This window comes from Carettochelys insculpta, chromosome 34 (genome assembly GCF_033958435.1).
Source record: "Carettochelys insculpta isolate YL-2023 chromosome 34, ASM3395843v1, whole genome shotgun sequence".
In the NCBI taxonomy this organism is placed as follows: Eukaryota; Metazoa; Chordata; order Testudines; family Carettochelyidae; genus Carettochelys; species Carettochelys insculpta.
In genome coordinates this window covers 181,449-199,856 of record NC_134170.1, presented here as the reverse complement: position 1 = coordinate 199,856, position 18,408 = coordinate 181,449, and the positions used below count along the sequence as shown (strand labels likewise).

The 18,408-nt window shown below is 61.0% G+C and overlaps 1 protein-coding gene across 4 annotated transcripts; it reads right to left on the bottom strand.

The window, feature by feature from the left end:
* Nucleotides 1-5,609: 5,609 nt before the first annotated feature.
* Nucleotides 5,610-17,473, bottom strand: LOC142005648 (monocarboxylate transporter 13-like). Of its 4 annotated transcripts, none has more exons than XM_074982948.1 (5): nt 17,390-17,473; nt 11,473-11,682; nt 11,236-11,379; nt 6,812-7,579; nt 5,610-6,150 (listed from the first exon to the last, which is right to left on the bottom strand). In XM_074982948.1, the coding sequence occupies exons 2-5, from the start codon at nt 11,672-11,674 to the stop codon at nt 5,906-5,908; spliced, it is 1,359 nt and encodes a 452-aa protein (XP_074839049.1). In that variant the 5' UTR covers nt 11,675-11,682; nt 17,390-17,473; the 3' UTR covers nt 5,610-5,905. The 4 variants fall into 4 exon arrangements, with proteins under 4 accessions (XP_074839049.1, XP_074839052.1, XP_074839050.1 ...); XM_074982951.1 differs by lacking the exon at nt 17,390-17,473 and adding an exon at nt 16,237-16,244; XM_074982949.1 differs by lacking the exon at nt 17,390-17,473 and adding an exon at nt 13,883-14,192.
* Nucleotides 17,474-18,408: the final 935 nt, after the last annotated feature.

Below are 18,408 nucleotides of genomic sequence, written 5' to 3'. Positions count from 1 at the left end.
CCCCAGAGGTGGGCGCATCTCGGCGTTGGTTGAGGGGTCCCCGGGTCACTGGCCGCACCGCCCCAGAGGTGGGCGCATCTCGGCGCCGGGTGAGGGGACCCCGTGTCACCGGCCGCCCCGCCGCAGAGGTGGGCGCATCTCGGCACCGGGTGACGGGACCCCGTGTCACCGGCTGCCCCGCCCCAGAGGTGGGCGCATCTCAGTGCCGGGCGAGGGGTCCCCGTGTCACCGGCCGCCCCGCCCCAGAGGTGGGCGCATCTCGGTGCCGGGCGAGGGGTCCCCGTGTCACCGGCCGCCCCGCCCCAGAGGTGGGCGCATCTCGGTGCCGGGCGAGGGGTCCCCGTGTCACCGGCCGCCCCGCCCCAGAGGTGGGCGCATCTCGGTGCCGGGCGAGGGGTCCCCGTGTCACCGGCTGCCCCGCCCCAGAGGTGGGCGCATCTCGGTGCCGGTCGAGGGGTCCCCGTGTCACTGGCTGCCCCGCCCCAGAGGTGGGCGCATCTCGGCGCCAGGCGAGGGGTCCCTGTGTCACCAGCCACCCCGCCCTTACCCAATCAACGCAGGTTCTTTGAGCCTCAAAGCAGCAGCCCCATACCCAGGTCAATGTACCCCTCAGATTGGCCCCCCGAGAGCGCGCTAGGTCCTGCCTTCAGCCTCTAAGACAAGGGCAGGGAACCTTTCGGGGGGTTCAAAGCCAGCAAGAAAACAAATCTCCTGTCGTTGGTCACTTACGCCAGCCCCACAGCCCAGGGCCACGAGGCGACTTCATTTTGTTGGGCTCTAGGCTTTGGGGTTGGTACCAAAAGTGAGGGGTGCAGGAGAGGACGTGGGGGGGGTGCAGGAGAGGACAGGTGAAGCAGCTGGCTGGGGGGGGCAGTGGGGGAACAGGAGGGGTCCAGGAGGGGACCGGGGGGGATGGGGGAACAGGAGGGGTACAGGAGGGAACCGGCGGGGGGACGGTAGAACAGGAGGGGTACAGGAGGGAACCAGGGGGCAGTGGGGCAGCAGGAGGGGTACAGGAGGGAACCAGGGGGCAGTGGGGCAGCAGGAGGGGTACAGGACGGAGCGGGGGGCAGTGGGGCACAGGAGGGGTACAGGAGGGAACAGGGGGGCAGTGGGGGAACAGGAGGGGTACAGGACGGAGCGGGGGGCAGTGGGGCACAGGAGGGGTACAGGAGGGAACTGGGGGGCAGTGCGGGAACAGGAGGGAACCGGGGGGCAGTGGGGAACAGGAGGGGTACAGGAGGGGACCGGGGGGCAGTGGGGGAACAGGAGAGGTACAGGAGGGAAGTGGGGGGCAGTGGGGGAACAGGAGGGGACCGGGGGCAGTGGGGGAACAGGAGGGGTACAGGAGGGAACAGGGGGGCAGTGGGGGAACAGGAGAGGTACAGGAGGGAACAGGGGGCAGTGGGGGAACAGGAGGGGTACAGGAGGGAACAGGGGGGCAGTGGGGGAACAGGAGGGAACAGGGGGCAGTGGGGGAACAGGAGAGGTACAGGAGGGAACTGGGGGGCAGTGGGGGAACAGGAGGGGTACAGGAGGGGACCGGGGGGCAGTGGGGCAGCAGGAGGGGTACAGGAGGGGACCGGGGGCAGTGGGGCAGCAGGAGGGGTGAGGGGAGGTGTAGGGGTCGCTGCGGGAGGGGTTTTGGGGGGGCTCACTCAGACGCGTGGGGCGCAGGTCCTGGGCGACGTGTGCGACTTACCTCGGCAGCAGCACTTGGCAACACCACCTCCTCGGCCCTGCTCTGTGCCGCTCTGATTGGCCAGCGCGCCGGCCACTCCCAGATGCCAGAGCGCGCCTCTGGCAAGTTGTCTCCCTGCTGCTCCCTCGCCCGGGCTTGCCACATCTGGCCGGGGCATCCACCCCAGCGCCGCCCCAGCCGGATGTCGGGGAGGGGCTCTCCCCAGGGCACAGTGCCCAGCCAGCCCACGAGCTCCCCGCCCACCAAGCGGGTCTCCGTAGGAAAAACTGGGGCGTAAAATTGCCCAGCAACTCAAGGGAGGATCGGGGCGTGAGCAGGAGCCTTTCCGGCAGACCGAGAGACGCGATTGTTCGCTCTTCAGTGCCGATAAAGCCACCGCTGTAATTGCCAGGATCGCCGCTAGACCCCTTTTTCAAAGATCAGCATCACATTCCCTATCCTCCAATCATTTGGTAGAGAAGCTGACGTGAAGGATAAGTTGCTATACTACGGTTTCTGCTCATTTACCCCATACTGACTTACCGAGCTGTAATTGCCAGGATCACCGCTAGACCCTTTTGTAAAGACTGGCATCACATTAACTACCCTCCAATCATTCAGTGCCGAAGCTCAACAACTAATTTGCCTGGTGCTGACTTTATGCAGCTGTAATTGCCAGGATCACCTCTAGACCCTTTTTTAACGACTGGGGAGAAGTTAATATGATGCCAATCTTTACAAAAGGGTCTAGAGGTGATCCTGGCAATTACAGCTGCATAAAGTCAGTACCAGGCAAATTAGTTGATGAGCTTCGGCACCGAATGATTGGGGAGAAGTTAATGTGATGCCAATCTTTACAAAAGGGTGTAGAGGTGATCCTGGCAATTACAGCTGCATAAAGTCAGTACCAGGCAAATTAGTTGATGAGCTTCGGCACCAAATGATTGGGGAGAAGTTAATGTGATGCCAATCATTCGGTGCCAAAGCCCATCAACTAATTTGCCTGGTATTGACTTTATGCAGCTGTAATTGCCAGGATCACCTCTAGACCCTTTTGTAAAGATTGGCATCACATTAGCCACCCTACAATTACTTGGTACAGAACCTGAGGTCAAGGGTAAGTTGCTATACTACCATTTCAATTAATTTGCCCGCTACTGACTTACCGATCTGTAATTGCCAGGATCGCCTCTAGAACCCTTTTGTAAAGACTGGCATCACATTCGCTATCCTCCATGTATTTGGTGCAGAAGCTGATCAACTAATTAGCCTGGTCCTGACTTTATAGAGCTTAAATTGCCAGGATCACCTCTCGACCCTTTCTTAAAGATTGGCATCACATTAGGCACCTTACAGCCACTTGGTACAGAAGCTGATGGAACAGCTAGGTTGGTATACTTCAGTTTCAACTAATTTGCCCAGTACTGACTTTATGTAGCTGTAATTGCCAGGATCACCTCTAGACGCTTTTGTAAAGATTGCCAGCATGTTCGCTATCCTCCAATCACTTGCTAAAGGCACTGATTTAAAAGCCTGGTTGCTCTACTACAGCTTCAGATAATTTGCCCAGTACTGATTTACCAATCTGTAATTGCCAGGATCACCGCTAGAGCCCTTTTGTAAAGCCAGGTATCACATTCGCTATCCGCCGCGCATTTGGCGCGGAAGCTGATTTAAAGGAGAGCTTTGTAGTTCTGCAACTTCACATCGGCGTTCTGTCAAAGTCCTTGGGTGATGCCATGTCATCCCAGTGAGTTGTTATGGTTCAGTTTATCGATTTGTTTCCACGCCTCCTCTAACGATAAATTGTCTGGTGGTCCTACGGGTTACCGAGCAGCCTTCCTTTCTCACCCACATCGCCATATTTTTACACTTCCTAGGCCAGCGCTTAAGCTCCTATATTCCTCAACTGCCACGTTTTGAAAACCGGCGTTTTCTCTCACGGCTTCTTTCCTTCTGCCGTGGCCCATTTTTGATCCCTTTGCTCTGCTCTTTTAGCAGGAGGAGGCAAGAAATACTGATCAACGCAAGGCCTGTGATGGCATCTTTGAAAAGTTTCCAGGCAGCTTCCAGGGACTAGCCTTGCCCAAGAGCTGGGCGCATCTCGGTACCGGGCGAGGGGTCCCCGTGTCACCGGCTGCCCCGCCCCAGAGGTGGGCGCATCTTGGTGCCGGGTGAGGGGTCCTAGGTAAATAGCTGCCTCGCCGGCGCGTTGGAGTGTCTGTATTCCACAGGCATTACACAGACCTCAGCGCAAACTCCCTGTCTCTCGGCTTGGTTGCTCAGCAGAACCTCTGAGCCACTGGGTTGTGGGAGGGGAGTGAGGGTTTAACAGGTAGAGCAACAGGGAGAAGGCTGGGAGCCAGGACTCCTGGGTTCTCTCCCTGGCGCTGGGAGGGCAGTAGGGGCTGGTGGTTAGAGCAGGGGCCGGGAGCCAGGACTCCTGGGTTCTCTCCCCGGCGCTGGGAGGGCAGTGGGGGCTGGTGGTTACAGCAGGGGGTGGGAGCCAGGACTCCTGGGTTCTCTCCCCGGCGCTAGGAGGGCAGTGGGGGCTGGTGGTTAGAGCAGGGGCCGGGAGCCAGGACTCCTGGGTTCTCTCCCCGGCGCTGGGAGGGCAGTGGGGGCTGGTGGTTAGAGCAGGGGGTGGGAGCCAGGACTCCTGGGTTCTCTCCCTGGCGCTGGGAGGGCAGTGGGGGCTGGTGGTTAGAGCAGGGGGCCGGGAGCCCGGACTCCTGGGTTCTCTCCCCAGCGCTGGGAGGGCAGTGGGAGCTGGTGGTTAGAGCAGGGGTGGGAGCCAGGACTCCTGGGTTCTCTCCCCCGTGCTGGGAGGGCAGTGGGAGCTGGTGGTTAGAGCAGGGGCCGGGAGCCAGGACTCCTGGGTTCTCTCCCCGGCGCTGGGAGGGCAGTGGGGGCTGGTGGTTACAGCAGGGGGTGGGAGCCAGGACTCCTGGGTTCTCTCCCCGGCGCTAGGAGGGCAGTGGGGGCTGGTGGTTAGAGCAGGGGCCGGGAGCCAGGACTCCTGGGTTCTCTCCCCGGCGCTGGGAGGGCAGTGGGGGCTGGTGGTTAGAGCAGGGGGTGGGAGCCAGGACTCCTGGGTTCTCTCCCTGGCGCTGGGAGGGCAGTGGGGGCTGGTGGTTAGAGCAGGGGGCCGGGAGCCCGGACTCCTGGGTTCTCTCCCCAGCGCTGGGAGGGCAGTGGGAGCTGGTGGTTAGAGCAGGGGTGGGAGCCAGGACTCCTGGGTTCTCTCCCCCGTGCTGGGAGGGCAGTGGGAGCTGGTGGTTAGAGCAGGGGCCAGGAACCAGGACTCCTGGGTTCCATGGCATCTGCCCCATACTGACTTCACTTTATTTTTCTCGGCTTCCCTCTCCCTCCCCTCCTCCACTCCCCAGGCTGTTCTGGCATTAATCATCTACCAGCGGACATTAATATGTGCCCTCTCTGCCCCTCTCCTTCAAACCTCTCACCTTTAACCAACACAACCTGCAACTTCCTCAGCACTTTGTCTGCCCCCCCATCCCCCAAGGTCAGGGGACGCCCACGGGGCTCCATGCTGGCCCATACCCCGCTCCTCTCATGCTCTCTGGAGGGGGCAACCCCACCCAGTATCACTTCGCAGCGGTTTTTAAATCCCCTCCCCTCCATGCACCTCGGGTCCAGAAACGGCGGAACTAGAAACCGCCATGTTCGCTCCCCTTCGAAACCGTCATTTCGCTCCACGACCGCCCTCCCTGCTTTTAAACCAGCCAATCCCCCCATCGGGCTGGTTCAAATTCACCCCGTGAGGCCTCCCCTCTTCCCTCCCATGGGCTGCCCCATCTAATTACACAAAAGCCCACATTCACCCAGGCGGCACTGTGATTCTGGGCTGCGCAAAGCCCTACCGGCCCTTCACAGGAACAAGGGAAACTGAGGCACTGCCTACCGTCCACAGTATTACAAGCACCGACCTTTTACTTCCTATTTGGACAAACCTGCCGTTACTGGGGGGTGCTGTCTGCTCCCACGAGGAACCCAGCGTGCAGTCCCCCCCGCCCCCAACCTTTTCCTTTGCTTGCAGGAGGTTGGAGCCCAGAACCTTGTGGGGCTGTCCACGAAAAATTCCCTGCAGAGATCGGAGGATACAAACGGGGAATTGGACCCAAAGAGGGGAAATCCCGGCTGGGGAAATAAATTGAGGGGTAACAACAGAGTTCTTGGGGCGCTGTTCCCCCGTGGCTGCCACAGTTAAACCGGCTCCTGGAGAGCTTGGCTTCTGGCCGGCCGGTCACCCTCTTGGGAGGACAGTTCCCCAGTGGCCGGCAGCCCCCCGCGAGGCTCTGGTCCAGTCTCCACCTCACAGGTGGGAGATGGGGAGCCCAGGCAAGAGAAGAAGTTGGGTAAAGTGACCAAGACCAGGCTCCCCGCAAAGAGGAGAGCCCCAGCACCCAGGAAAGAGGCGGCGTAGTCCCCGGTTTTGTCTCGCAGCCAACCTGGAACACAGAAAGGAAAGAGACACCTAGAACAATATCGGGAGAAAGCCAACGTGATCTGGAATGGTATTCAGGGAATATAGGGTGACCTAGAACACAAACATCAGAGAGGTGGCCGAGTTAGTCTGTGTCCTCAATAAAACACGTTATCTGGGTATTGTTGATCTAGAACCCAACAGGTGGCCCCGGGGCGACCAAGAACAATACCGAGAGCACATGGGCCAACCTAGACCACAAAACGTGGTCATAGGCCCCTAGGGCGACCTAGAACAATACCGAGAGCACATGGGCCAACCTAGACCACAAAACGTGGTCATAGGCCTCTAGGGCGACCTAGAACAATACCAAGAGCACATGGGCCAACCTAGACCATGACTCTAGAGTGACCTAGAACAATACTTGGAGCACACAGAGCAATCTAGACCACAAAAGGTGACCCAGAAGTTTCTAAGAACCCAGATCAAAGCCTAGGGTCTCCTCGAATGATATCACAAGGCCCCCGTGGTGTCCAGTTGGTTAGGGCAGAGGCAAGGGGGAGTCAGGCCTGCTGGGTTTTACCCCCACCTCCGGGCCTGCCCCTTGTGGGCAGCTTAAGATCGATTTACGGGGTGGGGTGGGGCAGGAGCTGTAAAGCCAGGAGGGGAAATCAGCTGGGATCTACCAGAAAACGGCACTCCCAGAAGTCCGCCGACGCTCTCCATCATCTGCAGCAGGCCGAGGGAACCGAAAATCTGCCCGATGCCCACGATCTCCGGCAGGATGGAGAAGACCACGGGGGTCATGGCCCCGGAGCAGAAGCCGTAGCCGACGCCGATGGCCATCAGGACCGGGTAGCTGCGCCCCAGAGGCAGCGCGGCCAAGGAGACGCCCGTCAGGAAGGTCCAGGCCACGAGGACGTGGAGGAGGCGGCAGGACCGGCAGTCGGCCAGCCACCCCGAGAGGAGGCGGCCGCACAGGTCGGCCACGGCCGCCACGGACATCAGGAAGGCGGCTTGGTACTCGTCAAAGCCAAGCTCGCGGGCCCGGGCCACCAAGTGGACGTAGGGGATGAAGTAGCCGGCGTTGATGAAGGTCACGGCTAGGACGAACCGCATGAAGGGCCCGTCAGCCAGCAAAGGGAGGCTGAAGAGGCTGGAGAACTTCCCCAGGCCGCTCCGGGAGGGCTCGGCGGGGCCCTCCAGGTCCTCCTTGAGCGTGAGCGGGCGGAGGAGGGCCCCGCACACCACCAGGTTGAAGGACATGGCCGACACCACCAGCAGGGCCCCCCGCCAGGCGTAGGCGTCCACCAGGAGCTGGAAGAGCGGGGAGAAGGCAAAGGACGAGAAGCCCACGCCCGTGAAGGCCAGGCCCGTGGCAAAGGTCCGGCGGGTCTTGAAGTAGCGGGCGACGGAGGCCACCGAGGGCGTGAAGACCAGAGCCCAACCCAAGCCTGCCAAAAAACAAAAGAGGGGGGTGGGGAGTGTGAAACACATAGGTCGGGGGTGGCAAGGCCGCCCCCCATCCTGGTCCCCGGCCACCACGTTCAGGTGGCCACGGGGACAGGCCAGAAGCCGGCCACCCGCCGCGGCCGGGCCGGCGCCAACATGGCTGCCGCGGGGCAGCCATTTTGAATGAGGACCCAGCTCCCCCCCCGACCCCTCCCTGAGCGGCGGCCATTTTGAATGTGCCCCGCTCCCGCTCAAGGGGGTGGCCATTTTTAATTAAGCCCTCCCCCCGGTTTCCTTAGAGGCCTCCCATGCAACTGTCCCCCCCACCCCCGCCCCCAGTGTCGGCCATTTTGAACACGGCCGGCTACCGCCACAGTTCCCGCCCTTCCCCTCACAGGATGGCGGCCATTTTGAACACGGCCTGGCTACCGCCACAGTTCCCGCCCTTCCCCTCACAGGATGGCGGCCATTTTGAACACGGCCGGCTACCGCCACAGTTCCCGCCCTTCCCCTCACAGGATGGCGGCCATTTTGAACACGGCCTGGCTACCGCCACAGTTCCCGCCCTTCCCCTCACAGGATGGCGGCCATTTTGAACACGGCTGGCTACCGCCACAGTTCCCGCCCTTCCCCTCACAGGATGGCGGCCATTTTGAACACGGCCGGCTACCGCCACAGTTCCCGCCCTTCCCCTCACAGGATGGCGGCCATTTTGAACACGGCTGGCTACCGCCACAGTTCCCTCCCCCGATCTGACAGGATGGCGGCCATTTTGAAAAAGCGCCCTCCCTTTGTGGCTGTCCTTATGGGGGGATGGGACAGCCCATGGGGCCATTTTGACCACAGCCTGGCTCCTTCCCAGGGCCTACAGGTTCTCCCCCTTTTCCCCACCCCCTCCTCCATGACCCCTGGACCGCAAAAATGCCTCCCCCCCAATTTCTACCCCAGCCCAAAGATAGAACTATGCACCAGTCGTCGTCATGGGTCACTGATTAGGCTCCGGAGGCGGCTGGTGAATTTTGGGGGAGCAGGAGTGAAGTAAGACAACGAGAGACCAGAAGGGGCGGTGTGACGGGCAACCCCCCCATCACGTTACTTATTCCTCTGTTGCATTTGCCCCCCTGAAAAACCGCCCACTTACAAAAACGAGAAGACAAATTGGGGGAATGGTCGGAGGGAAACAGGACGAAGTTTAACAAAGACAAGTGCAAAGTGCTCCACTTAGGACGGAACAATCCGTTTCACACACCCAGAATGGGGAGAGGCCGTCTAGGAATGACTGCAGCAGGAAGGGATCTAGGGGTTATAGTGGACCCCAAGCTAAATGAGTCAACAGTGCGAGGCAGCTGCAAAAAACACAAGCGTGATTCTGGGATGCGTTAACAGGGGTGTTGTGAGCAAGACCTGATGAGTCGTTCTTCCGCTGCGCTCTGGTGAGGCCTCGGTTGGAGTTGTGTGTCCCGTTCTGGGCGCCACATTTCAAGAAAGAGGTGGAGGAACTGGAGAGGGTCCAGAAAAGAGAGACAAGAACAATCAGAGGGCTGGAGAACGTGAGCTCTGAAAAAAGTCTGGAAGAACTGGGCTTGTTCAGTTCGGAAAAGAGAAGATCGAGGGGTGATTTAATAGCAGCCTTCAACTTCCTGAAGGGGAGCTCTAAAGAGGCTGGCGAGAGGCTGTTCTCAGTGGTGTCAGACGGCAGAACAAGGAGCAATGGGCTGAAGTTGAAGAGGGAGAGGTGCAGGTTGGATATTAGGAAAAACTCCTTCCCCAGGCGGGAGGTGAAGCACTGGAATGTGTTGCCCAGAGAGGTGGTGGATTCTCCATCCCTGGAGGTGTTTAAGTCCCGGCTGGACAAGGTCCTGGCTGGGATGACTTAGTTGGGGTTGATCCTGCTTGAAGCAGGAGGCCGGACTAGACGACCTTCTGAGGTCCCTTCCAGCCCTGGGATTCTGCGATTCAGCCACTTCTAGCGCCCAGCTCTGGGCCCCGTTGTACCGTTTCTTCTCCAGCCAGACCAAAAAGAGCACCGGCCGTCACCTGTGAAGATCCAGGCGACGCTCGCACCCTGCCTCCATTGCACTCCAGCAACGTCACACCAGCCTGGTACGAAGACCACCTCAGCGGCCCCCCCCGGCCCCAGAGCAAGAAAGGGATCTCCAGACGGGTCAAGAAAAACTTCTCTGCCGCTTTCCGCGTCGCCCCTGGTTTGCAATTCTTCCCGTCTGCCGGACGACTCCCTTTGTCGGGTGTCAGTCAGCGAAGGGGCTGGGGGCTCGGCCGGCGAGGAAATTCCATTCCAGCCAATTCCGGCTGGTTAGGAAAATTGGACGAAAATACCCGGCCAAGGCAGAGCTCGGCAGGGTCCAAGTTTCGCCACTTAAACTGGGGGCCAAGAAGGAACACGCAGGAAGGGAGGGTGGGATGAGGTTGAGGGGTCCCCAAGCTCTGCCCCCCGGCCGCAGGCAGGAGTGACTCTCACTCGGCGGGAGAACAGCGGGTTTATTAGCCGACACTTCTCAGGGCACAGATCCTGCAGAGCTGCAGGGAATTACACCCTGAAATCCGGTAAAGGTGGGAGTTTAAATGAACAGGGGCGCGCCTCGAGCCCTCCGGACTGGGGAAAGGTGTGCGCGTCCCTGAGCGTGGAAGGGATAAAGAACCGTGTGCGGGTAACACCAGGACTGCTTGTTTGTGGAGACACACACGGCCGACTTTCCTAGCCTGTCGCTTGAGAGTTCGTCCGGCCGACCTCCTGATTTCCTGACGATGGGTAAGTTTCAACCCATGAAAACTAGGAGGGCGGGGAGAAAGTCAGCCGGAGTTTTATGCCCGTGTGCAAATTTAAATCAACCAAAATGCGAGCGCGTGTGAATGTTATGCCCCTGTGCACATTTAAGCCAAACAAAACGTGCAGGAGTTTTACGCCCTTGTGCAAAGTTAAGTCAAACAAAACGTGTGCGAATTTTTTGCCCCCGTGCAAAGCTACGTCCACCAAAATGTGCGTGAATTTTATGCCCTCGTGCAAATTTAAGTCAAAACAAACCGTGCGTGAATTTTACGCCCTCGTGCAAATTTCAGTCAACCAAAATGTGTGTGCATTTTATGCCCTCGTGCAAATTTCAGTCAAACAAACTGTGCATGAATTTTATGCCCTCGTGCAAATTTCAGTCAACCAAAACGTGTGCATTTGACACCCTCGTGCAAATTTCAGTCAATCAAAACAAGCACGTGTGAGAGTTTCACGTCCTCGTGCAAATTTAAGTCAACCAAAACGTACGCACATACGTGTGTGTGTGTGTGTGTGTGTGTGTGTGTGTGTGTGTGTGTGTTTAAAGGGTTCTAACCCTCACTCGACCATGACTCGGACACCTTCGGGTCCCCCGCGAGCCGGCGCAACAGCGAGAATCGATTTGAAAAATAAAACGGTGGGAATTACACCTCGAAAAGAGGAAAGAAACTCACCTCCTGAGCCAAGTCCGAACTTGGCCGGCCCATAATACAAGGCGTAAGCTGGCGGGGGGGGGGAGGGATACCCAGAAGCCTTTGCTCCTTGGGCATGGACAAGTCGGAGCATTGGGAGGCGCAGGGCGCACTGGGTTACCCAGAAGTCCTGGCTTCCAGCTCGGAGCTGGGGGAAACTGAGGCCCGGGGGTCTTACCTGAGAGCAGCCCGATGCTGAGGTAGAGATGGGTCAGGCACGTGGCGAAGGAGGCCAGCAGGAGGCCCAGCCCCGAGAGGACGCCCCCGGCCATCACCACGGGGCGGGCGCCGTACCGGGAGGAGAGGGCGCTGCCCACCGGGCCTGCAGAGAGACGCCGGGTGATGCGGCTGACTCTGGGGAGGAGCCGGGTGCCGCCGCCGCCGCCCCCCCACCCCCCCAGCCGCCCCCACTCACTGGCAAACTGCTGGACGGCGATCCCGATGGAGGTGATCCAGGACACCCGGCCCGAGAGCTCCCCGAAGTAGCCCACGAACTCCATGAAGAAGACCCCGAAAGAGCGGATCACCCCGAAGACCAGGGCCGACTGGAAGAAGGCCGCCAGCACCACCATCCAGCCCCAGCCCCCGTCGGGGGGCTCGAGGTGCACCGCCGGCATGGGGCTCGCTGGGGGAGAAAAGGGGTGCTGGGGGAGGCCGGGGGGGACTTCCAGCTCCTCCTGCCCCTTCCCCCCCAATAATAGGGGACCCCTTTCCCCACGGGTCCCTCCTTTCCCCCCCAATAATAGGGGACCCTTTCCCCACAGGACCCCCCTTGCCCCCCAAATAATAGGGGACCCATTCCCCACAGGTCCCCCTTTTCTCCCCCAATAATAGGGGACCCTTTCCCCACGGGGCCCTCCTTGCCCCCAAAATAATAGGGGGCCCCTTTCCCCACGGGGCCCCCTTCCCCCCCTTTAATAGGGGACCCATTCCCCACGGCTCCCCCTTTTCACCCCCTTTACCCATGGGGCCCCCCTTTTCCCCCCCAATAATAGGGGGCCCCTTTCCCCAAGGAGCCCCCCTTTTCCTACAGGTCCCCCCTTCTCCTCTAATAATAGGGGACTCCTTTCCACACAGGTCCCCCCATAAAAGGGGGGAATCCACCCATTCCCAGCACCAGCAAACTGAGGCCGGGACCCCTTCCCAGCCCATCCTGGCTGACAGCCACCCCTGGATTTATCCTCCAGGAACTTGGCCGGCTCTTTTGCGAACACTGCTGTTCCCAGCCTCCTCCGGCGAGGAGTTCCCCGGGTTAACCACGCGCTGCTTGCAGCCAGGCGGCCTTGGGTTCGTTTACTCCCGCCCCCCCCGGACCCACCGTTAACCCCGTGGGCGACGCCTCTGCCTGGCACCACGGGGAGAGACAAATCCCTGGGCCCTTTTCCACCCTCTGGCCCGGCCCACTGCGTCTCCTCTGTCCCAAGCCGAGCAGAGGGGGACGGGCATTAAAAATAAAACTTTTCGATTTGGTTTAACAGCCCCCGTCTTTTTCACCTGCCTCATCCGGCCCCTGTTTGAACCCCGGTCCCTGTTCCTGCACCTTTTCAAAGGCCAAGACAACGGGGGGGGGCGGTTTCTGCCATGCCATAACCACCTCCGAACGCAGGACTCAAGATGGGGGCAGCCCGTAGATTTACACGAAGCCAGTAAGCTCGGCTCTGCCTCGTTCGCTCGGCTGGCGGGAGACCCGAAGGCGTTTTCCGCCCCCGCCAGGATCGCCGAGCGAGGGCTCGAACCGTTTCCGCGCCCTCACCCGGGTTCTGGTTGAGTTCGACTCGCGCCGCGGTCAGCAGCACGACGGGCGAGAGCCGGAGCTCGGCGTGCAAGAGGCGCTGGTGCGGAAGGAGGCTGGATGCAGTTCACCGCCAGGTACGCTCCAGCGAAGGAGAACCTCCTGCAGGTTGCACGACGCAAGGTACAGCTGTCCGAGCGTACAGCAGTGACTCGATTTACACGAGGGTTCTGGTGCCACGCACACTGGTGCAAAAGGTTGCACGACGCAAGCTACAGCTATCTGGCGTACAGCAGTGTCTCGATTTACACGAGGGTTCTGGTGCCACGCACACTCGCGTGGAAGGTTGTACAATGCAAGCTACAGCTGTCTGGGTACACAGCAGTGCCTCGATTTACACGAGGGTGGTGGTGCCACACACACTCACGCGGGTTGTACAATGCTGTATGCCCGGACAGCTGTAGCTTGCATTGTACAACCCGCGTGAGTGTGCATGGCACCACCACCCTCGTGTAAATGGGGGCACTGCTGTATACTCGGACAGCTGTAGCTTGCAATGTCTCAATTTACACGAGGGCTGTGGTGCCACGCACGCTTGTGTAACTCGAATTTCACGGAAGAGGGGGGCAGCTTTTCCCCCTGGCAGAACGCAGGAGCACCGGGGGCTCCTTCTGGAAGGTAAGCCCCGGGGTTAAGCTGGGCCAGGGAGGGGGCCGAACCGGGCGAGAGGCAGCGGGATTTTGAGTTGAGCTTCACTCGCGCTTCTCGAGGGTTTGCCCTACCAGCAGGACGAACGCCGAAGGAAAACTCAAGACCCCGGTGTCCGGCGGAACGGCCGGCTCAAATCGGAGAGGCCAAGCAGGTGGTACCGTAGATCGGGGCGGAGATGGTCTGCAGAAACGAAGCTGCTCCGCACGGGACAGGGAAAACTGGAAGGAAATCGCGAGCGAGGGAGGCGCCGGACACCCAAGGTCGCGGAAGCCAGGCTCATTTTTGACGCCGGCCGTCATCCCAGTGGCTTCCCCTGAGCCGACGGTCTTGGAGATTCCTCTCTCTCTCTCTCTCTCTCTCGGGGGGCACTCGCGAAACTCACCCCCCCTCGTTCCGCAGGTGGAGCTCGGATCACGCTTCCAACGTCGGCTGCAAATTCCCGAGCTCGCCCACAGAGACGGCCGGCGGCACCTTGGAGAGGACCTGCTTTTTTCGGGGCACCGGCTGCTGCGCCAAACAGATCCCCAGGGCGCCTCGGTTGCTTTTACCCACTGCAGACTCCCACGGAGGGCCCTCGGCGGAAGTCCCCAGCTGTTTGCTGTGCTGGGTGCTGCTAGGGAAAAAGAAGTCGGAAAGGTTTAGCTTGGTTAAGCTTTACGGCTCGTTTAACTCGTTAACGAGGTTTAGATCGAAGCTGGGGGGGCAGATCCGGCCGGGGTGGGGGGAGCCCACAGCAGGAAGAGGCTTAAAATATGGGGCTGCCCCGGATCACCACCCAAACGGCTGCACCCCTCTCCTCCAGGCCAGAACTCCTTCCCCGACCCCACACCTCCGCCCCAGCTCACAGCCCCTCCCCTCCCCCACACAGCCCCCCCCTCCTCCGTAGAAAAGCGCAGCCCTGGGTCACTTACAATCTTGGGGTCCCCCCCGACCAGCAAAAATTAATTCCCCCTCGCTGGTTTAGGCGATTGCTCAAGCCCACAGTACAGCAGTTACACCATCGTGTGCTCCGTGTAACACCAGCGTGTGCTCCGTGTAACACCAGCGTGTGCTCCGTGCAACCTGACTCGGCGTCCTGTGAAACACGTCGACGTGTGCGATACTTTCCCCTTCTAAACATCAACCAAGAAACGACGCGCACGTCCATATCAAACGCCCGCCCCCCTCCCCGACTTCCGTGAAATTCGAGTCGCACGAGCGTGCGGGGCACCACAACCCTCGTGCAAATCAAGGTGCTGCTGTACGCCTGGATGGCTGTAACTTGCCTCGTACAACCTTCTGCAGGAAGTTCTCCCGGGGCTGTAGCTTCCTCGTCGGTGAACCTCCACGCCCGGCTTCTTTCGACCCCGACGCCTCTCGCACGCCGAGTTCCACTCTTTCGTTCTCGCTCCTGTTGTCGGACAAAAGGACGACCCAAATCCTCCTCCTTTGGGTTGCTCTGGCGAGGTTTCTTTCGGGGTGGGAATTTATTTTTTTTCCTTCTTGATGCCCACGAATGGGAAAAAATAAGCGGGTGGATGGGAGGGGTGCGGTCGGCTGACTTTCTCCGCGGCTTTCCCGGGAAATAACAGACCACCGGATGAACGGCGGCAAAGCACCACCAGCAGGAGGCTGAGAAGGAGCAGAGAATTACAGAAGGTCACCTCCCCGGACCACTTCCAGACCATCGCCGACAGCTCAGCTGGCTCATTGGGACCTCCAAGGATGGAGGTACCACCACCATTCTGGGAAGCCAGAACCCAGCACTGCTGAGGCCTCGGTCGGAGCCTCGCGTCCAGTTCTGGGCCCCGTATTTCCGGAAAGATGGGGAGAAACTAGAGCAGGTGCAGAGAAGACCCACACGGGATGGAAGATCTGGAGAACGTGAGCCATGGCAAGAACTGGGCTTGTTCAGCTGGGGAAAGAGAAGGCCGAGAGGGGACGTGAGGGCAGTTTGCAAGGTTGTCCCAAGGAGGAGAGAGAAAAACGGTTCTCCTGGGCCTCTGTGGGTTGGTCAAAGCAATGGGTTTAAACAGCAGCGAGGGGGGTTGAGGTTGGACACGAGGAAAAACTCCCCACCTGCCGGCGGGGCGGGGGTTAAACGCCGGAATAAATTGCCGAGGAAGGTTGTGGGATCACCGCTGGAGATGCTTTGGGGCAGGAGAGACAGGCACAGACTGGGGAGGGTCGAGATGGTGCCGGATCCGCGACCGGGAACAATTCTCCCCACAGCTGAACGGGACCGGCTCGGCAGGAACGGGGAGAACGCCGGAGGTCACCAGGTCCTTACGTGGCTGCCGACCGCCCCCAGCCTTGGGTTCCTTACTGGGCAGCTGGGGTGCGAGGCGGAAAAGCCCCCGGCGTCGAGAATACTGAGCTCTGCCCAGGGTTTATTGACCGGCCCGGGGTTCCCTCTATTTTTCCTTCTATCCGTGCGTGGAATAAATTTTGCGCTAGCCACGCGGCAGGAAAGGACGCGCACCACCGAGAGAACCCCACGCTGGATTGGACGACCTTCCCCGGCCACAGTTCGCGGCGGGGAAACTTCTCCCCGAAGGCTGTGGCCGGGGTCCCGCTCGTGAGATCTGCCTCCCTAGCTGATGGGAATTCGTGCCGGTCCTCAATCCGGATTAACCTCCCCGTGTAGACGAACCGCGGAAGGGGATCGGACTCCACTCGAGCGGACGCGGAGATTCAATCAGCATCACACCCTCTGTTGCATATCCCCCGTACTGCCGCCCCCCAGCAGCGACTCACCCCAGAAACAGCTGCACCCAAGGCAGGCGACGGAGCCACTGGAATGTAGCAGAGGGAGGTGGGATGGGAGACACCCCCCCCACGGAGGGGGATGCCACAGCTGCTAGGGATGGGGGTGGGGGAGATCTAAGATCCTCCCCCCCCTCACACTAGAGCAGTGGCCAGGGTCAAAGTCTAGCAAGAAAGCTGGGTCTGCCAAACACAATCTGCCCCCCTTCACCTCCAGGAAGCCAGGGTGATAAATCCCCCCCTCCACCGGGCGCTACAGCCCAGGAACAGCCTGGCTCCTATACAGCCCCCCTATCTGGGGGATGCAAGCCCCAGACCCCCTTAAATTGGGGTGCAAGGATCACTGCCCTTCGAAACCCAGCCCCCCTCCACCAGTTATGCCCCCGCAGGGCGTCACTGCTCAATAAGAGCCCGGTCCCTAGACACACACACACCCATTTCTGGGGGGTGCAAGCCCTGGACCCCCTTAAAACGCAGGGGAAGGGGTGCAAAGATCAATGCAAACCCCAAATCCAATCACCCCCCCACCGCCAGGTGTTATAGCCCAATAACAGCCCGGTCTGTACACACACCCCCATTTCCGGGGGTGCAAGCCCTGGACCCCCTTAAAACGGCGGGGGGGGGTGCAAAGACCAATGCAAACCCCAAATGCAGAGCCCCCCCATCCAGCCCCCCCGCCGGACGTTATAGCCCAATAACAGCCTGGTCCCTACACAGCCCCCCCCATTTCCAGGGGGTGCAATCCCCGGAGCCCCTTAAAACGGGGGGAGGGGTGCAAAAACCAATGCAAACGCCAAATGCAGACCCCCCCACCAGCCGCCCCCCCTACCGGGCGTTATAGCCCAATAACAGCCTGGTCCCTACACAGCCCGCCCCATTTCCAGGGGCTGCAAGCCCCGGAGCCCCTTAAAACAGGGGGAGGGGTGCAAAAACCAATGCAAACGCCAAATGCAGACCCCCCACCAGCCGCCCCCCGCTACCGGGCGTTATAGCCCAATAACAGCCTGGTCCCTACACAGCCCGCCCCATTTCCAGGGGTGCAATCCCCGGAGCCCCTTAAAACGGGGGGAGGGGTGCAAAGACCAGTGCCCCCCCCATCCAGCCCCCCTCCCCGCCGGGCGCTGCAGCCGGGCCGCCCGCTCACGTGGCCCGCCGCCGGGTTCCAGGCTTCGGAGCCGGGGGGCGCCAAGGTTCCAAAGGGGCGGGGCCCGGCGGCCCTCCGGCTTCACCGCGGGCAGGCCACGCCCCCGTCCCGCCCCCTCGCCCGCTGCGCAGGCGCGAGCGGCGCCGGGGAGGGGGGGGGGAGGCCACGCCTCCTCCCAGCCTGGCTCCGCCCTCCTCCTCCCTCTACCCCCCCGCCCCACCGGCATGGGGTAGTGGGGGCGGGGGCGGGGCTGCGCGTGTGCTGCGGGGGAGGGGGCGTGTGGGGAGCCTATGGGGCGGCACTGAGGGGCCATGGAGGCTGTGGGGCTGGGCAGAGGGGGGAGGGGAGGGTTGTGGGGCTGGGGAAAAGGGGGAGGGTAGGGTTGTGGGGCTGGGCAGAGGGGGGAGGGGAAGGTTGTGGGGCTGGGCAGAAGGGGGAGGGGAGGGTTATGGGGCTGGGGAGAAGGGGGAGGGGAGCGTTGTGGGGAAAAGGGGGAGGGGAGGGTTGTGGGGCTGGGGAAAAGGGGGAGGGTAGGGTTGTGGGGCTGGGCAGAGGGGGGAGGGGAAGGTTGTGGGGCTGGGCAGAAGGGGGAGGGGAGGGTTATGGGGCTGGGGAGAAGGGGGAGGGGAGCGTTGTGGGGAAAAGGGGGAGGGGAGGGTTGTGGGGCTGGGGAGAAGGGGGAGGGGAGGGGAGGGTTGTAGGGCTGGGCAGAAAGGGGAGGGGAGGGTTGTGGGGCTGGGCAGAAGGGGGAGGGGAAGGTTGTAGGGCTGGGCGGAAGGGGGAGGGGAGAGTTGTGGGGCTGGGCAGAAGCAGGAGGGGAGGGTTGTGGGGCTGGGCAGAGGGGGGAGGGGAGGGTTATGGGGCTGGGCAGAGGTGGAAGGGAGGGTTGTGGGGCTGCATGGGGGAGAGGAGGACTGTGGGCCTGGGAGGGTTATGGGGCTGGGTCGAGAAGGGGTTGGGGGCCTCATGGAGGGGAAAGGGGGGACTATGGGGCAGGGTGGAGGGGGATGGGGCTCTGG

Excerpts from the sequence above, each read along its gene's own strand:
- LOC142005648 (XM_074982948.1), bottom strand. The coding sequence starts at position 11,674 with ATGCCGGCGGTGCACCTCGAGCCCCCCGACGGGGGCTGGGGCTGGATG. Across the intron at positions 7,580-11,235 it reads CAGCATCGGGCTGCTCTCAG|GCTTGGGTTGGGCTCTGGTC; the intron begins GTAAGACCCCCG and ends GTTTTTTGGCAG. Across the intron at positions 6,151-6,811 it reads TCTGGGAGTGCCGTTTTCTG|GTTGGCTGCGAGACAAAACC; the intron begins GTAGATCCCAGC and ends TCTGTGTTCCAG.